General features: G+C 43.9%; 1 protein-coding gene across 1 annotated transcript in view; it reads left to right on the top strand.

The window, feature by feature from the left end:
• CALN1 (calneuron 1) overlaps positions 1-26,953 on the top strand; it is a 1,401,504-nt gene that overhangs the window by 699,713 nt on the left and 674,838 nt on the right. Inside the window, exon 3 of the mRNA XM_069227270.1 lies at positions 12,056-12,199. Within this exon, the coding sequence (XP_069083371.1) occupies positions 12,056-12,199 (144 nt within the window). The remainder of the gene's footprint in view (positions 1-12,055; positions 12,200-26,953) is intronic.

The following is a 26,953-nucleotide window of genomic DNA, read 5'->3' as shown; positions in this document are numbered from 1 at the left end:
GTTGTTGATTCTGTTGTGTAAAGTGCAGATATTTGGTTTTCTGGTTGTCACTGTTGGTCACTGTAGCAAGGAGAGTCATGTTTCCCAGACCTTTGCATAGGCAGTTGGTACCAGCGGAAAGATCTTGGCATGCACATGCTCGTTCATGGTCACAAAGATCCCAAAACCTAAAGATTTCTCCTTTCCGAGAACAACTGATGCCACACCAGGACCTGGGGGGTCCTCTAGGGGATCAGGAACTCACTCCAGCAGAATCCAGACGTACTCAGGCAAGTCCAGTTGCAGGTCCAGGCTGGTAGGTTGCTAGGCAGTTGCGGATAGAGGCCTCTGGAGTTTGTTGTGTCTCTGTAGCTCAGACCAGGAGCTCAGTCAGCTGACCCCTGGAACCACTTCAGCCTGGGATGAATAATGCAGGTCTGGACTTCCACAGCAAGCAGGGCAGGCCTCAAGCAGCAGGGTTTCCTTCTGCTGTAGTATTCACAGGTCCAGGAGTGTAGTTAAGAGAGGGTCTAACGGTCCCCTTTTTATACCTGACACCCACTTTGAAGTTGAAGAGACATCTGGAGTCTTCTCCCTACAAAAGTGTCTGGAATTTTCTACCTCCTTGTCATTGTCCCAGGCTGCAGGCCAATAGGCTATTATGAAGTCCTTTGTGTGAGCTGACATACTGTCTCTAAAGTGCAAGTGTAGCAGGTGACAGCTCTGCCCCCCTCATCAAGTCAGGATGGCCCATTCTGCCAACACCTATACCCTCTATTTTGTGTCTGTCTGGGAGAAATACACGAAGACCAACTGTCAACTACAACTAGTTATGTGACCCAGGTACAGGCTGCAGGCACAAAATGGTTAGGGCTAGAACATGACAACTTTCTAAAAGTGGCATGTTCAGGATTGTGATTTAAACTCAGACTTTACTATTAAAGAGGGCTTTAAATTGCAATTCCCAGGAAAATATATAGCCTCCTGGTTTGTGGATTCCTCAGACATTAAACATTACTTTGCTACCTGCTCCTAAACAAATGTTATTGCTTATTAAATGTAATAAGGTAACCTCATGTTATTCTATGGGAGCAGTAGGCCTTGCAACAGTGAATAATGAATTTGAGAGTGTTTTCACTGCCAGGACATGTAAAACTTAAAAGTACATACAATGCATCCTGCCTAGTGGGCTGTAAGGGCCTACCCAAGGGGTGAAGTATATGTATTAAAAAGGAAGGTTTAAGTCTGGCAAAAGGTTTATTTTGCGAGTTGAAAGGCAGTGTAAAACTGCCCACACAAGCTGCAATAGCAGGCCTGAGACAGATTTTACAGGGCTACTTAAATGGGTGGCACAATACATGCTACACACACAACTAGTAAAATTTCAGTTACCAGCCCTGCGCATACAGTATACCACTTTAGTAGGGACTTGCAAGTAAATTAGATATGCCAGTTGGGTGTAGGACAATTTTGCCATATTTACAGGATTGAGTACAAGCATGTTCGCACTGGTCAGAAGGTGGTAAAGTGTGCAGAGTCCTAAAGCCAACAGAAATGGGTTCAGAACACAGGATGGGCAAAGACAAAAAGTTTAGGGGTGTTGCAGAGAGGGCCAGGTCCAACAAAGGTGACTTGGCATTTGGTAAAAGTTGTGTTTTACAGTGATCAATGTTCATGTCATTCATTCAGGTTTGTACTAATCCTTGTTTGTTTGTAAGAAAGTGAATTATTAGTTGGGGTGATGGTAGTCCACCACAATTAATAATGTCATAAACATCTTAGCTGTATGGTAAGTTTCATTCATTCAAATCTGAGCTCAACCCCTGGTAGCAATAGCATAGAGCAGACAGGTTTACCTTAGTGAAAATGTGGAAAGCACTTAGAAGTACCAAAGCAGTTAAAAGGTCAAAACCACAGCACAATAAAAAACACTCTCCAATTTTGATAAATAGATTGAAATGTATTGAAGTGACACCAAATTGGGGAGCCAGAGTTATTAATTTTGAAGCAATTATGAGAAAAAGCTGTAAGAATGGGATCTAGGTTCAATTTCAGGCCAACTGCAATTGAGTGTCAGTCAGATACACCAAGCGAGCTCATCCCAGTCAAAGCTTTTATCTGCTCACTTAGTCTCTGAAATGAAGGCCAAAATCTTTCAGTGGGGCAAGGTGGCAGACTGGAAGCCAGGCAGCCACTCAATGAGGTCCCGTTGACGATGCTGGATTTGGCAAGAAAAGCTCAAACCAGCAAAAGCCCAAGTGTTGTGACCTAGTAAAGCCTTTTCATCAGGCAGATACTTTTCACACCTTTTCCTGGTCAAGATATCTTTGTTTTGACCTAGTCTCTTTGTTGCAGTGCAGAATCCTCCAGCTAGGCAATACTGTAGCCTATAACTGCGAATGTGGCACCAAAGTTGGATGATTTCACCTCAAGTGTTCACTGAACAGATTTTTCAAGTGTTGGAAAGCTTTGAAAGGACCCTCTTGATTTTCTAGCCTGACGAGGTCGCGCCTTAGGCTGATTCACTTGGGAGGCTGGTCTTGGTCCTCCAGAGGTTTAGAAGTTGAAAATGTTCATACGTCCCAATCTGTTCAAGGTGTTTGTTGGAGAAGTCAAGCTAGACACAGCCAAGGATCCCAGAACCTTAAGAACAGCACTCAGGTCTCAGACATTAGAGACCATGAGTAGGGTCATGTCCAATTCCAGTTGCAATTGGTTAGGTGTATACATCAGGAAAAAGAACTCATGCACATGCAGCATATTGTGTCCCTGTAGCCACACAGAAGGTCAGACAATTTACCTACTCCTAGTGGTCCACTTCTTTGTCCTGGGTACAATTGGGAATAGGTCCAGCCCTACAAGACACCTCACAGGCCACAGACAGAAGGTGCAGTCTTCTGTTCTTTCACAGGTCCAAAAATGTTCTAAGGAGGGTGCCTTTGGGTACCACATTTCCTGTTGGCACTAGTTGTTAGGAGTGACTATCGCCCCCTCTCTAACAAATGAGATAAAGGTTCTCAAGGACAAACCTACCTACTTTTTCAGCAGTTTTTGTTTGCCTTATTGCAATCAATAGCAATCCCAAAGTGCTCATTTTCGAGAACCTGGGTGCCTGCCCAGGAACGAGCCCAGGCAAATTAATAGCCTTCTGTTTTGTGGACACTCAAACTGGTTCTCAGGGTAGCATCCCTCCCATTGGGTTTGGAGCCAGCCAGTCTGGAGGAACAAAGTTTTGCTTTTCCCAGATCTCACCTTAAATTTACTGAAAGTGAAAGTGAAAACACTCTAACTGGTCTTTCTTCAAAGAGAAGAAAAACACCTCCCACACCAAGGTCATTGTTTCTGCACTGGGAGCAGTTTTCACACTCCACTAAGGGTAAGCTTTACCTGGGCAGGTGCTGAAGATCTAACACAAATTAGTCTCCAGGAGCTTCAGGCAGAGAAAAGGCAACTTTCTAAAATCACTTTTCCTAAAAATTGCTTAAAAATCCAGCTTCGAATGGGTTTTTACTAAATATTCTCCCCAAGTAGCTAAATTAAAATTTGACTTTGCTTCCCAATTTTCTTTATGAGTCAGCCACAGTTTTTTTAGAGTGAAAATAGTTTTTGAGTGCTAGTCATTGTAGGGACACATTAACACAAAATTTCTACATACCCCATTTTTAAATACCTTGCATTATACCAAGGTCCACATGGGGTGAGTAGTATTTAAAAGAGATGTTTTCCTCCTCTCATTTTTTCTTTTTGATAGGTTAGACTGCAGTTTAAAATTGCAGAGGCTAAGCTACCATGGTAGGTCTGAAGCCATGTTTTCTCCGCCACAGAAATGGATGGTACACTAAGTGCTGCAATCCACAGGTGACATTTAACTTTACTTACCACAGGTGTATTTTTGCGCCATATACTACAAACTTACGGGAAAGTTAAATATGCCAATTCGAGCTAGCCAATTTTACTATACAGTACTTTAAGGGTCAGAACACATGCTTTGGGGCCATATTAGCAGTATCCTAGTACACAGAGTAAAAAAAACAGCAATACCAGTCCAAAAAGAAATGGGGATGATCATGCCAAAAGGGCATTTACTCACATTGTTCTTGGCAAATAATAGGAATTCTGCTTTGGTTGGGTTGAGCTTCATGTAGACACTGGACATCCAGGTCTTTTAGATAGTTATTGTATATTTTTGACATATTGCTGAATCTTGATGCTGTTGATTGACATAGGGGTTGAAGGTAATAGGAGACAGTATGGAACCCAGTGGAACCCTTCAGGAGATAGGAATCTTTTGGGACTTGGGTGCGTCAATGTGAAGAAAGTGATGTTGTCTGGAAAGGTAGGAGTGGAGCCAGTGACGGGTGATACCAGTAAATCCCAGTCAAGACTTCAGGGTGTGGATGAGGTTAGGATGATGTACTGTGCCAAAAGGCAGCAATGTCAGGAGACAATGGTCATCATCATCTGAGGTTTGGAGGGCATTGTCTATGACATGTAAGGTAGGGGTCTCAGTGCTGCAGATGGATCTGAAAAGATGGTAAGTAGTGATGTGATCTTGAACTTGAGCGCAGACTGCTTTTTCAATGATCTTGGCAATGAAGGGTAGGCAAATGATGGGATAGTAGTTGGCAAGGTCATCAGGGTCTAATGCAAGTTTCTTTAAGAGTGGGAGATACAGCCTTACTTGAGAACTTCTGTAAAAATTTCTAGAATGAAGGAGGCATTGTCAATGGTGAATAGGGCTGAGAGAGCTTCCCCCCGAGTGAGTTTTGAAAAAGGGAGACAGTAACTCTGGGATCATTTTTTGTCACAGGGCATCTTTTCGGGTATGGAAATGAATCACATTGCTGAAGACATGAGAGTGGGAAGAATGGAATATTATTGGGCTTGAATAGAACCCCATCACCAATAGCTGATTGATTTGTCATTTAAAATGTCCTATTTTATCCACTCCAAGGAGAAAATCTGTCTAGAACTGTAGAAGACACTCCATTAACGCAGTAAAGAACAACTGCACACCTACCGGAGGAGTTGATCAAACTGTCTACTCCTATAATTTGGAACTTCTGGTTCTGCATTTTCTCTAGTATTGATACTGCTATGTTACTGCTAACCCTCAGCGCTGAAGAGGTCAAGGTCTTGCCAGTGGAATCTGTGTGCCCTTATGGAACCACCCTGCTACGGTTGTAAAATGCAGATGATCCTGAGGACAGAGCGAGTTGCTGCCTGTGGCGAATAATTCCTGAGGACTAAAGGAGTTGGTGATTTTGCTGTAGACATGAAACTGGAGCTTTTGACAGCGTCTTGCAACTAGAAAAGTTGTCAAGGGGTCTTAAGAATGAGCAAGTATGATTTGAGGACTTTTATGAAGCTACAAGGAACATTTATAGAAAGTTGGAAGTTAGAAAAATTTTCAACTCTGAAAAAGAGACAAAGGGGGTCATTCTGACCCTGGCGGTCATTGACCGCCAGGGCCAACAACCACGGAAGCACCGCCAACAGGCTGGCGGTGCTTCCTGGCCAATTCTGACCGCGGCGGTAAAGCCGCGGTCAGAAAAGGGAAACTGGCGGTTTCCCGGCGGTTTTCCCCTGGCCAAAGGAATCCTCCATGGCGGCACTGCAAGCAGCGCCGCCATGGGGATTCCGACTCCCTTCCCGCCAGCGGGTGTCGTGGGGCCCCCTAACAGGGCCCCAGCAAGATTTTCAGTGTCTGCTTGGCAGACACTGAAAATCGCGACGGGTGCCACTGCACCCGTCGCACCTCAGCAAATCCGCCGGCCCCATTCGGAGCCGGCTTCATCTTTGCTGGGGCTTTCCCGCTGGGCCGGCAGGCGATCTTTTGCAGATCGCCCGTCGGCCCAGCGGGAAAGTCGGAATGCCCCCCGTGGTCATCTGACCGCGGGGCGGTGTTTGGGCGGTTTCCGGGGTCGGAATGACCCCCAAAGTATCCACCCCAGCTGGAAAGATTTGACCTCTGTGGTTGATTATGCAAGGAAACCCTAGTCAACCATTAGTAACTTAGCACAAGCAGCAGAGCCTTACTTTTTTGTTACTGCATGTAGGTCATGAATAGAAACAATAGAACAACATTATATTCAAGAATTAAACAAGTAATATTTCCAAAAACAATTTAGCTACGAAGAGTAAAGTTTTCTTAATAAAAAGACACCAAAACAATGAAATAGGATGTGGGGGAAAAGAATAATATAAAATATTAAAAAGGCATCCAAAAAAACCAACAGGAACCTAAACTACCATGCTATCTTATGGGTGTGGTTTACAGGGCCTTGAAGAGAGATACAGAAAAGACTTGCAGTTAACTGTGGTTAATTTCTTTAACATCACACTTTTCTGAGCGTCAAATCAATCAACAAGACGAGACAGAAATCTGAGGCTCCATAGAGTGAGATAATTCCATTTTGCGGTCCATCCAGCACCTCAAACTTCATACAAAAACATCAAATTGTAACAACCTTGGAAATTATAACTACAGAGGACCCTTCTTTGTTGAATGCACTTTGATGCCTTCGTCTACTTTCATAGATTAGGTTGGAACTTTGAAACCTTTCTGATGGTTGACATTCATCAGTGAGTCAAGACTAGAACTTGTGACTGGGCAGGGTTCCATGAGAGCTGATACATTGTTTTACTGCTGTGCTGAAACCTCAAATATCAAATGTTACTGTAAGTAGCGCAGAATGATACTAACCAGAAACTCTTGGCACCGAGGTAGTTTCTCCATTTGATAAGCTTGGCAGCATGTCTTTATCCCCTCCCAAAGAGATATGATTTCATCAAAGTCCTCCCTTTACTAAAACGTTATTCTTTTCTGTTCTAGTTAAGGATCGTTAGACACTAGGCCATCAATTAAAGTTGAGACCACAGACAAAGGTTCGTTTGACATTGGTATTGCTGGTTCTTCTAGATGGATAAAAATGGCTCTTTTCTTTGGATCTTGCACTCTTTCTGCCTCCAGAAAATTTCATAGGAGGTAGAATTCCCATGCAGAGATCCAGGTGTCAGAAAATTCCTTTGAAGGATGGTTATTAAAACAAGAAGTGTAGTGATCAACATTAAGGCTATTGTATTGTTGTTTTGGCTAGTGTTGACACATGTACCACATCTTTTACACTGGGGAAGGTGTTTCCTTTATGAGTCAGTCACAGTCTTAGGGCTTAATGGGAGCTTGCATTGCTCATATTAAAACTGTACCCTTTATCCCCTTATGTAAGGTAATAGCTATATTCACTAAAAAAAACAAAGGTTACAGGGGCGTTTTACCCACACAGAATCATAGAAAATGAGCAGTTGTGGGTATACTTATAGTTATACTTGTGTTAAGAAACTATAAATGATGGCCTAAAGTTACTTAATGGCATGAGTTATAGTTTCTTCAGATAAGTATAACTATAACTGCTGAATTTATATGGTTTTGTGCGGGCAACATGTGAACCTAACTATGATGTCCCTGTAACCTTTGTTTTTTTCAGTGAGTTTCTATGTTTTTTCTTAAATGCAAATTAATATATCATTATCATATGTTAATACAACCACTGCCATGAATGGCCAAAGGTTTGCTATGTGAGTGTGTGCATGCTTTTTTTATTGGTCTATAGTTCTATTGATTCTTCAGATTTTACACTGGGAGTCTAGCTGAGTGTCACAGTAGATCTGTAGATCAGCAAAAAAAAAAAAAAAAATGGGGGCAATGTTTTGCCTACAAGGGGACCCTCGGAGACCCCTCCATCTTTCCCATGGGGTCAAGATACCTCAATCCAGAACCCTTATGTGTCTTTTTATTTATAATTTCTCCTCAGGGCCCAGCCGAGAAAAAAATTGAGGCTGCAACCTGAAAGGCTGGGTTGCAGCCAGCCAATCAGGGACTTGCTTCTGGATTTGGATTCACGGGTGCCCATGAATGATACGTGTCCCTAGAAATCTTTTTTTTCTTTCTTTTAATAACTCTGAAACTACTGAACACATTTATGCCAAATTACAAAAAGGGCTCTTTCTAAACCAAGATCTACCTTTCTGCAAACTTTGCTGTAATTCCATTCACTGGTTCGGCCTGCATTTGTGTCTAAAAACTGTAAAACCCCAGCGTATTGGGACCCCGCCTTTTCTCAGCCCCCACTCGACACATCACCCCTAAACTTTCCAGAGGGCAGCTGAACTCAAAGGTACGCTAATTTTGAAAATTTCGTGAAGATTTATCAAACAGTGCCGTAGTAATTAGCAAAACACAAAATGCTTCATCTATAGGGATAGTTGGTCCTAACTAAAACTACAGACTGGCTATCGCCAAAAGGATACATATATATTTGTGTGTGTGTGGTGTTTAATGCGCTTTGGGCACAGAATGGTTGTTATGCTTTTACATTTGTATTCTAATATATTAGATCAAAGCCTCACAGATGTAAATGAGGAATTAGCCAACAACCGGGATAATTTCCTAGTCACTAAAAATATTTGTGCGTTCCGCATATTATGGGCATGTGATTTCAATACTCAAATGTGCAAAACAAAAAAGTGTGACCTATTCTGTGATTCTGATGGTGGGAGAGGAATTGATGGCATGCATTTTGATAACCATCCTTACAGAGATTGTCTTAATATCCTAATGTTACAATGTATTTTGGCATCTTGTAGATCCAATAGAAAATAGGTCTCCCACATACATCGGTGGGGGCACCAAATGGTTCTTAGATTTCATTCTGTTATCATCCAACTTATTATGGTGTACTGCATCACATGAACTGTTACCTAACAGTTTTAAGTGATCATAACACCCTGATTTTCATATTTAGTCTGGGGGATAGAATCTTATTCCTCCTTAAAACTGAAGATGGTTTAGAATGTGTTAAGAACAAACGGATAATTCAAAAATTGGCAAACATTGACCAGTCCACTGTGTTACGTGCATTTTTTTACCACATAGCTGGCGCTGAAATGAGATACCTCAAAAAAGATTCTAACCCATAGAAAACCCTTATCTCTTTCAAATCCCTAGTCTTAATCCCACAAACACGCCAAGGCAGACCACACAAATGGTTTGACCATTCCTGCGCACAAGCACATTGCAGTCTCTTACAGGCTTTAAAACGAGAGTCGGGCTCACCCTTAGTGATACAGGCATGCAGGAAAGCAGATAAAGCTGCACTGGCCGCAGAGAAATCAGGAAATCAGGGAAAAAGTGTGGGAGGCCCTGCTCATTGCATGTGAGGTCTAAGAACAGCAGGGTTTTTGGAAGGTGATAAATGCTCCCCACTTTGCCAACGATTACTCACCTGAATTTCAACCTGAAACTTGGTTAACTATTTTACGGCTGCCTATTCACTGATTCGAGTGATGGGAGGTCTCTAAAGTGGAATGTCAATAAAATAGAGCCTCAATAATAATGCAGCAGGCCCTGGTGGGGTCCCGGTTGACATTTTTAAGGCAAACGTTCAACTTTGGACACCATTACTAACAAATGTCTTTAGGGCAGCTATTATTTATAGCCTGCCCAGTTCAAGGTCCAGGACAATCATAATCCTATTTTTTTTTAAAGGAGTCAGAAACGATTCGATTTGTCATTGTCCTTTCTCCATTCCGGACTCTCCTGTAAAGATTTTGGGAAGAGTCCTGTTGAATAGGCTAGATGCTTGGATGGAGGAGAGAGGGTTATTATCAGATGTCCTGTACGGATTTAAACACGGGCTTGGTAATGTAGCGCAATTCCTAAATCTCTATTTGTTAGTTAGTAAGCATACGCAATGGAGTCTCCTGTCTATCTGGAATTTATGGACCTTAGTTCAACATTCGAAAATGGTGATAGATCAAAATTGTGGGGACTAACATTAGAGATGGGAATTAAGAGGATAATGATTATCTTACTGAGGGAAATGCACGGGGACGTTTCAGCTAGGGTCTGCTACGGTCAAAACTGGAAATTAACCACATCAGTTTACATCCATTGAGGTATGCCCCTAGGATGTGTACAGGTCCCCTTTTTGTTTTCTCACTATATAAATCAATTAGATCATTTTCTCTTCTAGCAGTAAGGGGACTTCCCCCAAGTTGACAGAAGACCAATCACTGTATTGCTTTATGCAGATAATGCTGTAGTGTTGACCAGGACCCCAAACGGACTGCAAAAAATATTTAATTATCTTAATCTATGTATAGGAGATTTAGGAATATGAACTAATCTGTTTAAATCGTATGTTGTGAGATGTGGCCAAAAAAATTCCAGAGAGAGGGTTCACCATATTAATGGCACCAGACTGAGTATAGTTACTTCATTGAATTATCTGGGAATCATATTTACTAAGGGCCATATGTACGAACACATTTTCCCATTGACACAGAATGGGAAAAACCCTTTGCTACATCTGGCCCTAACTTTCTTGCATGGGACAATACAACTAAGGTTAGAAATTAGCAATTTAGTAGAGCAACTAATCAGATTTACATTTGAGGCTAAATGGGTCAAAAACCTCTAACCTCTATCCTAAATGCTGAAACTGTATATGTCTAAATTCATTTCAGTGCTGTCCTACGGAACAGGGGTCGGAGGTGCCTAATTCAGAGGACAGAAAATCAGTTTTTCAGGTGGTTGGTGGCAGTCCCAAAGTCATGCTCTGTTTTTATATGGCACAGTGAGGTGGGAGCACCATATGTAGAAGACGATTTAAAGATTAAGCCATTGCTCCTATGGATTGCAACATTTTGTGAAACCAGAGGCGGGTTTAGCTCGAGCAACAGTGAAGGACTGTCTGTTGCCAGACAAGGGCCTCGCAATCCTATGGCTAAACTCTTTAAAGAGCTCTCTTTATAATACTGGGTAGGTAGCATGTTTTACCAGTCCAGATCTACTAATTATCCAGAGACATTTAAAAAAAGACAAAGAACATCTGAGTATAATAGTCAGAGAGCTCGATGGACCAGCGAGTCCATTATAGACAGTCATGTCACATGTTATTATTTAGACTCCATGTGTTAAAGAATCTTTCCTTAAACACGTCATGATCTCCCGAGCAAGGTTTTATTTGATCCATTTTAGGCTACATTTGGGCCATCACTTGGTAACTGACCAACTGGGAACTCAGGGTATAAAGAGGGGACGCCATGTTGTTGGGATAACTTCACGACTCAAAGCACATCACGCTTTATTTTACTCTGAATATTTTACACAGCCCCGAGGAAAAGATATTTATTACGAGTCCTCTTTCCGGACAAATTGAGACAGTGAGGCCGGGTCAGATTTTCCTACAAATGCTGTCCTCGTGGTTTATTCTGCATCAGTTATGTAATTTATTCAGACTGCTACGAATATTGGGAAAGCGCAGTTTGGAATGTAAGACCGTAGACCGCTCTTCATATTTTAACTACAATGAGCATGCCTTCAACTTACTTTTTTTGTTACAAGGTCGTTATCTTTTTTTTTGTTACAAGGTCGTTATCTTTTTTTTTGTTACAAGGTACCTTTTTATCATGTGCACCGTCTTTGCGGCCATCTTGATACCTTACTAGCTGGATGGCCGCGGGAGTGTAAGCGGTTGAGACTCTTTGCGACTTCAAGCACATTGCGCTTTTTTTTATTCTGATAATTAAATATTTATTTCCAGTCCCCTGTGGGACCAAACTGAGATAGTGCAGGCTGACCCTGATTTTCTTATACATGTTCCCCTCAGCATCTATTGGTGCATCGATCATGTATTTTACTTTTACTAAGACATGGAAAGATCTGTCTGCATTGTAAAACCATAGATTGTTTTATTATTTTAACTTTTATTATTGTAATGTGTTTTTATTATGTGTTTTCTTTTATGGTCGGAATCGGCTGAATAAAGATATATTTGATTTGATATAAGTATATATCTGTAGCAATTTGTTTCTTTAGATATATCTTAACTTATATGTCTTGAATGTTATATTATTAATATTAATAATTAAAAATGATCAAAATATGTAAAATATATTTTATCAGTTTCCAACTTAGAATGGATTGTGAAGAATTCAGTTAAATGTCAGCTTTTCCTGACAAATGAATTTACAGTCACTTTTAATTTGTCTTTTTTCATCCTTGGTGTTGCAGAGATCCGCGAGGCCTTCCGGGTGCTGGACCGAGACGGCAATGGCTTCATCTCCAAGCAGGAGCTGGGCATGGCCATGCGCTCCCTGGGGTACATGCCCAGCGAGGTGGAGCTGGCAATTATCATGCAGCGGCTCGATATGGATGGTAAGAACCAATACACGCAGAACATTGTATTAATAGTGATGTGTCCACATTACAATGTGGAGCATAGTGTGTGTTTATAACCCACTGAGCAGTACATAAAAACATCAGCACAAAACCCAACCTGTGCTACGAACTCAAGGGATGACATACTGTATATCAGGGCCTGTAGTTCACTCTGTAGGTAAGTCAGTCAACCGTTATGCTATATTAACTATTTCACAGGCAGGGGTCTTACGACACAAGGACAAGTAAACAAGGGGGCGGGGCATCTGATTACAATACATCATCTTAAAATGCCTTGCAACTAACAGTAAGGGAGAGCCCAAACATCAAAATACCAATTTGCCTAGGGCTCCGAAAAATATATTACCATTGTTAGAGTCATAGGAGTAAGAGGGTGTCAGGCGGAAGTTCTGTGGCTCTAGATTATCAAAAAGTTCAAACAATTAGTGATATCTCGTGTACAAGGGACAGTCAAGTGTGCATAATTCATTGTGTCTCGGACTCTCTTATGAAGGGTCACGTTTGGTCTCGAAAATTAATAAATTGGTAAAATATGTGATGTATATTAGTTGATTGATCCGACAAAAGGCATTATAGCTTTCATATAACGTAAAATCTATTAAATAATCGAATTCATATATTTTGGGGTCTTGTGATGAACATCACTGAAAAAAGCAGACCGATGCATAAAAGGCAATAACCTAACACATGACCTAAGGAAGAAAACGATGTGCCTCCTGAAAGGGGATGTTAGAATAACAAGGTACCGAATGTAGGGGTACGGAAATAATTATTCTGAATGATAGACAGTGAGTCAGACAGGACACGAGCCACCCTCAGGATTCAGGGAGGGGCCCTGAGAGAGATATATTTTTCGGTCTAAAGAAGACAACAGCTGGGAGGGGGAGATGGGGGAAGTTTTACAATGGGCTTTACTCATCGAAGAAAAAATAGAAGCATCCTTCTGTCTCCAATTACAGTATCTTCCATCTGCCCTGTTCTTTTACAGCAAAATAGCACCCAGTGGTATTCCCTTTCTTTAAGGTCATTGGCTTCATTTTTGTAACACCTGCAGAGCCCAGCAGTGACTTCAGTTACTACTGCGTGACCCGAAGCAGTGGCGCAGTGGGTTATATACTCGCTGCTGACATCTATTGTTATTTTACAGGACACAAAATGTATGTGTGGTATAGCCAGCTGTGCCATCCATCTTCCAAGATCTGTAAATTCAGAACAATTGGAACAAGGTCACAGTAAAAACGAGTGTGCTGTAAAGTGCTACATTAAGATATTCTTCTTTGAACCAACAATAACTTAATGCATTTTCACTCATCTCTATTCCTTCCAACCTGTGTCCACTGTTAGGAATTTGGTGATACAATTGAACACTTTGTTTCCAGAAATTAGAAGGTACAGATATGTATTACATCAGCGTATTCATGATCCTGCAGCCAATATCTCCCCGCACAATTATATAGGATATGTGACTCAGAAATGATGCACTTTAACGGGGCAGAAGCGAGAACCCGAGCCCATTGGAGGCTGGGAGGATAGGAACATCAAATGGCCTGGTTCACAAAGTGCTTCCAGTTGTGCCATTTAAACCTCCAGAAATGAGACATGGAAGCATGTGCGATTTACATGCTTGACGAGAGCAGATGTGTTGGCTGTGTGTATCGGTGTACGCTGCTGTATGCATTAGCATTTACAGAGTGCTAAGAGGCCTAGCACAGAGTGCTGTATATGTGGGTATTTACACCTTTCCATTACACATGCTTACCATTGCTCCACGTTTCTTGCAAATGTACTATTTTAGGTGCATGGAATTGAGGTGGCTGGACCAGAACTGCATGATGCCCAGTCAAAGTGGGGATAAAAACTCAGGGTCAAGAGTTATCAATGTATTGCGTTGCCCTTGTGCCACACATTGTGTTGCAAGGGCAACAAGTGCTTAAGTCAGATTTACCAAGGAACGCAAGGCCACCTTGCCTGCACCTGTGGAGCTTGGTAAATCTGCAGTGATACAAAGCAGCGCAAGTTGCTGCCTTTTGTTACTCTGCCCTGGGTTTTCTCATGCATCCAACTATGAATTTTGCCAACTTCCAAGATTTACCTAAACTGGTAAACCTGGCAATGCATCAAAATGCCACGCTTTCCCAGGGGAAGTGCAATGAGGAGGAATATCTTGATTGCCCTTGGTTATTTCCTCTTTCTAACTGTGCTGAATTATGCAGCACACTTACAAAGAGGAAAAACCTCTAGGGGCTGTTTTTGTGCAGGAAGGTGACTCTTCCTGCACAAAAACAATCCTACCTGCAATGCAAGCACCCGTGCACCATGCACAAGGGTGCATGTGTTGGCGCTAGGCCCCAGATTGGGCACTGGCTCGGGCAGAGAACAAGAATGCCCATATTTCGGTAATAATGGTTATTCTTGCTCTCCCTCTTTCATGCAGAGCAACAAGTTCTCTTGCTATGTTGTGATAAATCTGGCCTCTCTCAGCCATCCTATGATATATCAAAAGGTATTGCCCTGGTGTTGTTCTCCTCCAGGAGACCCACCTGATGGGTACCAAGTGTGCTTTTCTAGGTCGTTTTGGCTATGACAAGTGTACCATGCTGGATTCTCCAGAGGCTTGAGGGGGGGGGGGGGTAGCCCTCATGCTCCACAAATCTTTGCCCATGTTGGTGGCCAAGATTCAAGCTGACCCCCAGGGTAGAAACATTGGCATAGAAGGCCGTCTGGCCAGCATGCAGATCAACCTTGTTATGTTCCTCTGTAGCTGCTACGGCCCACTCTGGCAGGGCTGCAGACTTTACTGTTGACCCTCCCACAAGGTACTATGAGTACAGGGAGTGACTTCAATGTGGTCCCAGGCCCTATCCGAGACACCTCCACTGACCCTCGCCCTGGCCGGTGGTCTGGATCAACATGCTTGTTGACATGGGTGGACTCCCTGGGCCTATGCGACGTGTAGAGTTCTTGGCACCCACAACCGAAAGCATTCACCCACCAATCTGCGGCCCATCATAGAGAGGCACAGATAGAACTGTTATGGCTCCCAGCAATAGACCTACTGTCCTTGACTTCAGTCCAGATTCTCACCCACGGTATCTCTGACCATGCTCCCATCGTGATGAGTTGGGGCACCCTCTCATAAACTCAGTGCCCAATGTGGCACTTTAGTGCATGGTACTTGAAAGACCCTGAGTGTGTTGACTTCATAGACCAAGAACTAAGAATTTATTTCAGGGAAAACTTTGGGACACTGACGTCGGCAAACTCTCCCTGAGGGGAATCATTAAAGATATTTCAGATGGTGAGAAGCTCGTCAAGCCCAATGGATAAATGTGTTAGAGAGCAGGATAGTGGACCAGGAGAATTGGGTTGTGCGGTCAGACGGGGGAGAGCTGGTGAGACAACTGGCACTCTTATGCGCGGAGTTTCGGCATATGTCCCTTGCGAAGGCTAGACTAGACAGTGGTGGCAGGCCACAACACAGAAGGTGTCTGAGCTAGGGGACAAGTCTGGGAAGCTGCTATATTGCTTGTTCAACCGCAACGTCTGGGCATGGGTTGTACTGCTCATCAAAGACCGGGCAGGAGGAGCTGCAGGCGATCACCCACATTTTTGCCTCCTATTACAAAAATCTTTATGCACAGGTCTCCCAAACCCAGGAGGAACAAGAAAACCCCATACTGGGGGATAGTCTACTGCCTTCCATTCCATTCTCTTTGGCTAAAGAACTAGATCTACCTCTTACAGAGGAGGAGCTGGAGGACGCCATATTAGACCTTCGGTCTGGGAAAACCTCTGGACCCGATGGGTATTCCATTGAATACTATAAGATGTTCCACTCACACCTGGTGCCCCATATAGAACGATTATAAAGAGGTGCTTCAATGTAGTTCCTTCGCCCCGGGCCTTGACTGCGCCACGGTCGTGGTCATACCCAAGGGTGACCTGTCTCGGGACCAATGTTCATCTTATCGCCCCATTGCACTGATCAGAGCAGATTTAAAAATATATGTGAAGATTCTGTTGACCCGATTGGCCCGTACATTGCCCTTTGTGATCCACCCCGATCAGTGCGGGTTTATGCCGGGCAGGAGCACACGTCATTGCATACGACAGGTCCAGGGGGAGCTTTCAAAGAAGAAGGGACTGGAGGACGGGTTGGCACTCCTTTTAGTAGACTTCCACAAGGGTTTTGATACCCTGGTCTAGAACTTCCTAGAAGATGTCCTGGTGCGAATGGACTTCAGCCCGACATTTCGGAAAATGGTCCACCTTCTTTACCATAACCAGTCGACGCAGGTGTGGGTCAATAGCATTATGACAGATCCCTTTTGGATTCAACGTGGGACAACATGTCAGGTTTGCTCCCTCTCTCCTCTGCTGTTCGTCCAGACCATCAAACCGTTGGCCTGCCTTTTATGTTGTGAACCGCTTATCAATGGCTGGAGATGGGAGATCAGCCAGGAAGATCATCTGTCCTTATATACTGATGAAATCCTGGTATTCCTGGGAGAGCCCAAGAACGCCGGAACAAGTTGTCCCAAGCTTTTGACACTATATGGTGAGGCCTCGAATCTGCGGCTAAATCCCTGGAAGTCAATACTAGTGGAGATGCGAGAGGATGCAGGGGGCAGTATCTGGTTTCTGGATATCCCTGTGAGGTGAAATACATTTAAATACTTGGGAATTCACCTCTCCCTGTTCCAAGATCTGGCTTGGCAACTAAATTTTCATCCCCTATCCCAGGCCCTGGTTGGGTACCTGACCCGCTTGCATCACCTGCCACTGAACCCATTAGGCCGCAATGCCCTCTTCAAAATGATTTGTCTCCCTCGCTATTTGTATGTCCTGAAAAACTTTCCATATTCAGTGCCTCGTACCTGGTTCCGGTCCCTCACATCCAAACTCACCTCCTTTATTTGGGTGGGGGGGGGGGGGCTTAGAGTGGCTTTTTGCTCCACAAGGAAATCTCCCTACAATAGTGGAATGGGGAGACCAGACATCTAAATATATTATCTGGCTGCCCAGTTAGTACCGGTCAACGAATGGTTCACTGGTGGGTGGGACGACCCGGCTTATCGACTGGCACTTTACCACCTGGTATTCAATGGCCTATTGGGTCTGCTACATGGTAGTCCAATCCTGCGGACCACCCCTGATTGCATGCGGGTGGCAGTGCGGTGTTCGAGGGAGGCCCTATGCTTGAAGGGGTGGGATCGGCGCCTTACTAAGCTTATGGCAGGGCACGTGGTTGAGCCAGGTGTCTCCACCGGGGGGCTGTAGGCAATGGGACAATATTAGGATTACCTACCTGGGGGACGTGTATGAGGGTGACCACTCGATGTCTTTCCTGCAGCTGAAGGACCAATATGCCCTGGCCAATACCAAGTTCTTTCGCGTCCTCCAGCTGTGCCACACCCTACAGACCCACCTGCTGCCTGCCTTGCCCCTTCCGGATCATAGCCTTCTTGAGGCTAAACTTTTTATGAGTCATCTAGGGACAGGAGCCATTACTCAGAGTTATCAATTGTTCTTTACCAATGCCCCTGACGGCCTTGCCAGGGTGCGAGACAGGTGGACGGCTTGGGTGGGAGAACTGGATGAAGACGACTGAAGGGAAGCGTGCCTTGCACCTAGAAAACTGTCTATTTCTGGATGGTACAGATCAATTACTTCTATATGACATAGTTATCCCCATTGCTCCTAAAACGCACATGTCTGTAGACGCCTCCTGGCTGTCTGAGATGTGGTCATCTGGAAGTGCACCTTCAACATGTAGCCTGGGAACGCACCGTCCCTCCTGGGAGGCGGTGGAGCGGGAGAGTTCAGGGTTCTGTGGTGTCTGATTGAGTTGACTGTTAAGGTGGGGATGCTGGGTCTTCTGGAGGAGTCTGGGGGCCAAGTGCAGATCTAACATTTTTTGTGGTTGCATGCTTACTGGCCAAAAGAGACATCGCACAATTATGAAGAAACCCTGTGGCACCATCGATGTCTAAATGGCGAGCTGGGGTTGACTGGTGCTCTCAACTAGAGAAGCTGATATAAGAAGCATGTGGTTGCCCTTGGAAGTACGGAATATCTGGGGGAAATGGCAGGCTTATCATGGGTTGCCTCTCTGAGTGGAACTTTTTTGTTTTTGTGGGGAAAAGGGGGGTTGTTGTCAACTGTATTTATCTGTTTTTACTGCTTGAACTGCTATGTCTTCACTGTCTTGTTTTACTTCCAAAAGAAATAACATTGGTTATTAAAAAAGCCACACTTCAGTTCCTTGCCCAATAGTCATTCCCATTTAGGTGTGGAGTTACATTAGATTTAGACTTAATGGAATGCCCACGCGAGTATCAGAGCAGTAGTTCGAAAAATGCTGATCCAATGAATTGTACCCCCATAGAGCGGTATCATTTTCAAAAACATGTGTACCTGCATGTCAAATTCTTACATGGGCATTCAACACACATTTGAATGGACTAGGCTCACGTGTTGCCGAAAGTGTGAGTAAGCACGCCACTGTTTTCTTTTCTCCACCAGTTATTTGTATAGGAAGGAGAAACATTTAATGTAAAAAATATTTTCGTTAATGGAAAAGGGGTCAATTGTATGTTAAAAAAACACACACTCACACACACGAGTCTGAGCCTGATTGAGGTGTACTCCAGGCACGCCTGGGTTTGAGTTTATACATGTACATTACGAAATTACAGAATGCATAGTGTGCACACAGGTTAATAGGCGACGACTGGGAACCAGCCACATGTTCGTAAATCACCAGCTGGCATAAGCATCAATTATTCTTGTTATCATTTATATGCATCTTTCAGACTCACTTGAATCAACCTTATCGTGTTCCCAGTCCACCTCAGCATATCACATTAACACTGAGTTTAGATTCGCATAGAACATTTTAGTAGACAAGAGGGTGCTGTGTTCTTTGCGATTGTCGTTCGGGTAACAGTTTATAATGTTGCATATATGGGAACGTTTTTGTTGCCATGTGTGGGGGGCCTGTCGGCGCTTCATTGACATCGCTCCTGCAATGCAAGGTGTGAAATGAATGAATGAGTAATACTTAAAAAGCGCACAGCTACTCAGAAGAGTGTCCCGGTGCTAGGTACATACAGAAATCCGAGCAAAAACAGCCCAACCACATACTAAATTCCAAACAGGCAGGCTTTCAATTATTTTTTAAAAAGATCCTGAGCTAGGATAGACCTTAAATAGAGGGGAAACTGATTCCATAAATTGCAGCAGCCATGGTGAAGGAAGAGCCTTCAAGAGGAATCCTTTTAAAGCAAGGGCCCACCATAAAAAGAATAAGGTCGAGCAGCTGCATATGTACTTAGACACCATCTTTGTGTGCACAACTTATTCCTCAGCTGTGGGGGCAGACACAGGACAGTGCTGCTTCTGTCATGCTCACGGTAGGGCAGGTGTGATATTTTATTTGTATGAGCGCGGACGTGGAGCTTCTTGGTGCTAACTAAAAACACAATATAACTAAAACACTATGGGTCTGGATGTGGCCTTGGCGGAAGGGATTACTCCATCACAAACGTGACGGATATCCCACACGTTGTTTTACAAGTTCCATAGGAAATAATGTAACTTGTAATACGGTGGACGGGTTAAAATACCTGTTTATTTCAGTTCCCAAGGTGAAAGCGAGCGTTTGCTAGGATTTGGTTGTAGGAAATGAAAAAAAAAACCTGCCTCCATAGCTAATGTTTGAAAACGTGAAACAGTAAAGAGATGTTGTGAAGATGAACGGAGTGTATATGAGGGCAAATAAAACAAGCATTTGCAGTGCAATGGGTCTTGCGTTTACTCGAGTTAGAGTTATTAGCGTTGTAAATTCCTAACTGGACTTTTCTTGCTACATAAACTGAAAATGAAAAGTGAAACAGTTGACATAAGCATGTCAATTCAAAACGCCGAGGCTGCCGTGAGCATGAGCGCAAGAGTTATTGGCTCCCTGCTGGCCAACAAAAATGTTTTCTTAGTGAAATTGCCTGGGAGAGAACTCAGCACACAAAGGAGAGACATTTCACAAAATGCACCAAAAAAAATGACGCATTAAAAACGAGCAAGCCAAAGAGTGAATAGCAAGAATGGGCGTAGTTAAAAGCACACAGAGGGATCACAACTAGCCAGAGCACTTGAGCACTCAACCCTAAAAAACCTGAAAGAGTAAAGAAATATTGTGAAGATGAACGGAGTGTATGTGAGGGCAAATAAAACAAGCATTTGCAATGCAATGTGTTTTGCTTTTGCTCAAGTTAGAACTATTAGCGTTGTAAATTCCTAATTGAACTTTTCTTGCTACATAAATTGAAAATGAAAAGTAAAATAGTTGACATAAGCAAGTCAACTCAACGCACCAAGGACACCATGAGCACAAGAGGTATTGGCTCCCTGTGTGAATGTCTAGAAAGGATCCCTTGGATGAAAGGCAAACCAAAACCGGAGGAGGAAGTAGTGTGATGGCCAACAAAAATGTTCTCATGAGTGAAATCGCCTGGGAGGAAACTCAGCACACAAAGCAGGTACATTTCACAAAATGCACCAATAAAAATGAAACATTTAAAACAAGCACACCAAAGAATGAATGGCAAGAGTGGGTGTGGTTAAAAGCCTACAGAGAGATTACAATAGGCCAGAGCACTTGCGCGCTGACCCTGAAAAACAAACTTGCCAGTTGTTAGACCTGGCATCCTTGGTGTCGTCTCCCCTGCCTTGTTGACTCTACTTCCTAGGTTGTTGCTGTGTGCTGGACTTTTTTGCTGTTTTTGTTACTCTGGGCACTTTACCACTGCTGACCAGTGCTAAAGTGCAAGTGCTCTTTATGAGAAATTGTATGTGTAATTTGCTTTTACATAATTGGCATATTTGATTACTAGTAAGTCCCTAGTAAAGTACACTAGAGGTGCCTAGGGCCTGTAAATCAAATGCTACTAGTGGGCTGGTAGCACTGATTGTACCACCCACATGAGTAGCCCTGTAAACATGGCTCCGACCTGCCACTGCAGTGCCTGTGTGTGCAGCTTTTAAACTGCCAATTAGACTTGGCAAGTGCACTCCCATGCCAAGCCTAAACCTTCCTTTTTTAAACATGTAAGGCACCCCTAAGGTAGGCCGTAGGTAGCCCGATGGGCAGGGTGCAATGTATCTTAAAGGTATGACATGTACTTGTGTGTTTTTTACATTTCTTAACAGTGAAATACAGCCAAATTAGTTTTTCACTGTTGCAAGGCCTATCTCTCGCATAGTTTAACATGGCGGCTGCCTTTAAATATCCTTAAAGTTCAGTTTCCCTTTGAGAGCAGATAGAAATTTGGAGTTTGGGGGTCTCTGAACTCACAATTTAAAAATACATCTTTTAGGGAAGGTAGTTTTTAGATTGTTAGTTTGAAAATGCCACTTTTAGAAAGTGGGCATTTTCTTGCTTAAACCATTCTGTGACTCTGCCTGTTTGTGGATTCCTTGTCTGGGTCAGACTGGCAGTTGGGCTGTGCATCTCCACGAGACAGTGATACAAATGGTGCTGGGGTGTAATTTGCATATCCTGATGGGCCACTGGGCCGCCTGTCTGCAGCGTAAAATAAATGCAGCCGTTGCAGGGGGGGAGATGGCGGGTGGACCAGACTGCCCATCAGGGGTTGGGCGAGAAGCCTGGCCCTAAAACCTCCTTTCCGAGCACCGTGGTGGATGCGGAGCTCTGCTCTTTGCTGCTCTCATCCATCTATTTCCATTTGTTTTTCGGTCTCTCATTTTCTATTGTGTGCTGTCTCTGTCCCTTTCTGTTCCTGTCTCACTTTTCTCCCTCTTCCCGTTTCTCCCCATTTCTTTCTGTCTCTTTCTTTACCTCCCACAGCCGTCTCCCTCCTGTTTCTTCCAACCGTTCTCCTTCATTGGCCCCTATTCTCTCTTTCCCTCTCCCTACTTTCTCCTTTTTCTCCCTTTTCCTCTCAGAATGTCTCTTCCTCTCCACTGATAACTCCCTTCCCGTGTACCTTGTGCCTTGTCTCCCCCTCTCACCTCTGTTTGATGTTGTGAGTGCATTAGTGACAGAGGCACCGGGGAGTCTTTTTGTTTGGGGAGACCGCTCGACAACAATATCAAGTTTCAAATTTGTTTACAATTTGCTTTAATTTGGAAAAACACAGAAGGACGCCACACTTAGTTATGAGGGGGCGGCGTGGAGCCCTCCATGATGAGAAAGGCTGAGAACACACGAAACATGTGGACGAAAGGGCGCAGGGGGAAGAGAGGGGGGTTCGTGGGGGACGGAGAGGGGTTTGACCTGTGTTACACTTCTGAGTGCATTTAAAACGCCTCTGTACAGCGTATCAACTTCTGAACACCAGGCACTAGCGTAGGTATTCTGGCTAATTACTAATCTTGGGTCTACAAAATCAGTTGTTCACTGTCTGCTGACCTCCAAGTGACCCCTCAAGTCACGTGCCAAGTGCTATAACACAACATTCTATGAGTTCATGATAGAATTGATGTTTGCTTTGCTTCGTACATACTGCTTGATGTGTTTTTTTAATATATCAGAGGTAGAGAAAGGGAAAGCCTGGGGTCTTTTGTATCTGCCTGGTTCCATGTTCCTATGATTCCCACTGTACCCTCCCAGTGTTTGACTTTCACCCCTAGTCTCAGCATCCTTTCCTCTCATTTCTCTTTTGCGTGTACCCTTTGTGCTGTTGCACTTCTAGGGCGCCCCCTTCTGCACCCGTCACTGGGGCAGAAGGGGGCTGTGTTCATTTTTCCACACCTTTCTGCACTATAAATCACATAATGTAGTGAAAAACATACAAACTGCAGACAGCTCAAACTGGGAACAGTTATTTCTGAATTGTGCTGTCTATAGCTCATGGAAACAGCATAAAATGTCGTTAAAAAATTGTGCATGCCCAATGTGTGCAGATACGGAACAATATCACGATGCAGCCTATAGAGATGCCTTTGTGAATTGGGCCCTAAATGAATAAGTTTAAAACTATACTGTCCACAAGACTTTATAAAATCATCGAAATGTGCTTGATTTTTGACCTTCACAACACATCTCACTTAGAGCCTGATTTAAGAGGCCCTAGTGTCACCATTGCGTAATTTTTTTTACGCTATGGCGGCGCTAAGAGACTTTTTACAAGTGCCATATTTACAAAGTAGCCCAATGCATGCATTGCACCAGTTTATAAAACCTTGCCCTAGATTATGCCTGCACCAGGCATCATGTATGCAAGGGAGGGTGTTCCCCCATTAGGGGGCCCCAAAAAATGGTGCAAGGAAATCTAAGAGATGTCATAGCGCCATTTTTTCTGCACTTTTAATGCCCAGAGCAGGCGTTAAAAGGGAGCATGCCATTGAATACATTGGGCCCCTATGTACTCTGCAGGAGTAGCGCCAAAATGTTGGCGCTACTCCTGCAGAGTACATCAATAGCATCTCAAATTCTGATGCTATTGCCCCAATCTACGCCATGGTGCGGCGTACTTAAAATATGGCGCACACATGGTGGTGGTAGGGGAACGCTAAGGGGCGAAAGGAAAGTGGCTTTGCACTGGGTGCAGCACCATTTTTCTTAAATCAGCACCTTAAATCCCAACCCGTTGACATTATGGGGATCATTATGACCCCGGCGGTCGGTGATAATGTGGCAGTAGTACCACCAACAGGCTGGCGGTACATACCACCACATTAAGACATTGGCGGGTTGGCTGCAGCCAACCCGCCAATATACCATTCCAACCACCATGGTGGCAGGAGCTGCCGGGCCGGAGATAACAATCTCCAGCCCGGCGGCCGCTATTGTATCGCCGGCAGCGTTTTGACCCTTCCTACTGCCATGGTTTTCGTGGCGTTCGCAATGCCACAAAAACCATGGCGGTAGGCCCTACCAGTGACAGGGAATTCCTTCCATGTCACTGGTAGGCGGCTCACCCACCCCACCAAACACTCCCCAGACATCCCAACCCCCCTCCATCCACACTCCCCTCCTTCCAATCCCCCACCCCCCATTCATGCACACTTGCACACACCACACATACACTCATTCACTCACACAGGCATACACACATTCATTCACACATGCATTCATTCATTCATTCTCGCACACATCCGTACGCACATTCACATTTCCATTCATACAAGCATTCTCACACATGCATATACCCATGCAACAACACTACACACGCAGTTGCATTCACGCACACACTCACACATTCATGCACAGAACCCCATACACACACAACACTCCCCACCTCTCCCCTATCGGAAGCCCAACTTACCTGCATCCAGAGGGTCTTCCGGCAGGGAATGGGATGGGCACTGCTTCCGCCAGCGGCACCCACCAGCAGAACACCGTCTGGCCGTATTACTATACGGCTGGCGGCGGTCTACTGGCGTGGTGCTGGTGGTGGTAGCAGAGCCACCTTAACACCATCCGCCAGTATGGCCACAGCTGGATTTCCGCCCTTCTTGTGGCAGAAATCCAGCTGTGGTCATAATCTGGCGAACGGCTGTTAGCCGCGGGAATGGTCTTCTGGCGGCCGTCGCCACGGGGGAAGGCGGCATGTACTGCCAATCTTAGAATGAGGGCCTATATTTCTGCCTTGTGTATTCAAACTGTTATACTTACCTTTAACCTTTTGGATGGCAAATGCCTTTTAACATTGTGTGAACTTTAATGTGTTTATCGTTAATAATCAAAATGTTAAAAATGAAAAAAATAATCAGAAACAAAAACACCTGTCACTACCACTTCGATTTTTTAACTTGTGAGCTTAAGACATTATTTACACAAACCACCATAAAATAGAGTCTTGGTGATTGGAAAATGTTACATTTTTTATCGTTACTAATTGCAAATCTCATCAGGGGTTGGCGGAAGTGCCATGCCCTAAAGGAAATCTCAATATAAACATTATTGGCCCAGGATTACTGATGTGAAGTGCGACCCAGTCTTTAATTTAGAATTTTCCCTGGCACAGCCTGCCTTCACAGTATGGGTAAATCTTTTATTTATTCTTGGAATAAAGCTGTCTTTGAATAGTCATTCACAGACAGGGCTGGTCGCTCCGAACTCACAGATTCCTGCCACCCTGACTGACTGACACTAAAATAAAATTAGATTCATACCAATATCATTCATCATTGACGCTCATGTTAACATGCACCTGAAACGTTCATTGCTTGCAATATTACAAGGAGGTGGCCCGCTCTGCATTGTCACTCATTAACTCCTAGAGATGAAAGTCGGTTCTGAACGTGCTATGAATATGTTTCTCAGGCACTCGTGGAAAGCTCCACAAAATGGCATAACTGAGACATGATTGTAAACAAAGCTTTAAGGGAAGAAGTAAAGGGTCTATCAACACAATTTAGTCCACAACGCATCTTAATGTTTCTATGGTTTAGGAACATTTCAATTCAAGAATGAAATCAGTATTTTAAAGCTGAAGGGCTCCGTTTTCAGAACTTTTTTCCTATATTATGGACCTGCCACTATTTATTTATGGTCATGGATATAATTTACGGTAGGGGACAGATTGCCGTGGGGCTGGATTTCCGCAGCCATTTGTTTGAGTAAGGGACAAACAAAAGTTTTTATATGCCTACATTTATCTTCAAAAATAGAAAATGGCATTAGGTTCAGTTTAAACCTGCAGGGTTCTTATTTTTAACATTTGGCTGAGGACCTGACCCAGCATTCCCGTGGCCACCTTCAGCACTTGTATGGAAAGTCTTGTAATAAACCTGATGTCAGCCTCCTTCCAAAGCTCCCTTTAATCAGTGAGCTTAGACTCTGCTGAGGCAATACTGTAAAATAATGAATTAAAATCCTCTTCTATAAACTAATTATACAGCCAGTTATAATCGTACACTTCGCTACCCTTCACCCATCCTTCCTTTACTTTCAATGTCAAATCCACAAAATTTTCCCAGGATGGTTGAGATCCATTTGCATGTCCCTTAGCTTTTAGCAATGGTTTTTAGGAACAAGAATAAATGTGTGAATGACGGTTGTTTTTATGTTTATATATACTGATATTCAGAATAAAATAACTCATTCGCATTAGTAAATGCTTCCACAATCCACCACCATGGCTTCTTATCTTGAATTTTTAGGGCAGTGTCATGAGCAACAAATCATTTATCTATATCATTCCTAACTACACTCACTTCTGGGTACCTCATTGTTGTTGCCACCATTGTAGGACATAGGGTTATTATTTGTGCAGGATGTGAGGCCTGTGCAAGTAATAGGTCCACAATTTCCCCTTCCTGGGAATCAAGAATCTATTGCAGCATTTGATTTTCTCAGGGTAGCGAAGCAGAGCATTCCAAGGCATGACAGTGCTCCCCCTCCCACTTTTCTGTGTTGGAAGCCTGGGGATGGGGGTGCTTCCCTCCATCGTGGGGGGTGTGGGAGGTCTTGTCGGAAACCCAGGGATGGGTTCAGGACCCCTTCTGTATAAGATGGAGTCCCCAGGCCTCAAAGAGCTCTGGGAGGGCCCCCGTGCATTCCCTCTCCAGAGCTCATTAAAAATGTATGAATCTGGTCCTGACCCCCATATACTGGCCCACCCTGGAGGTAAAACAGCCAGAAAACAGCATCCATTGCAGGGAGCTGGTCCACTGACTCCCCGCACCAGCTTTCTCCTGGTCTCTCCTCCTGCTGGGCACAGACATCCAGATCTTCCCCCATCTGGTTCTTAGGGGATGTAAAGG

The sequence above is a fragment of the Pleurodeles waltl genome, chromosome 3_2 (assembly GCF_031143425.1).
Source record: "Pleurodeles waltl isolate 20211129_DDA chromosome 3_2, aPleWal1.hap1.20221129, whole genome shotgun sequence".
Taxonomy (NCBI): domain Eukaryota; kingdom Metazoa; phylum Chordata; class Amphibia; order Caudata; family Salamandridae; genus Pleurodeles; species Pleurodeles waltl.
Note: the sequence above shows the minus strand (reverse complement) of the source record. Positions and strands in the feature narration are given on the sequence as shown.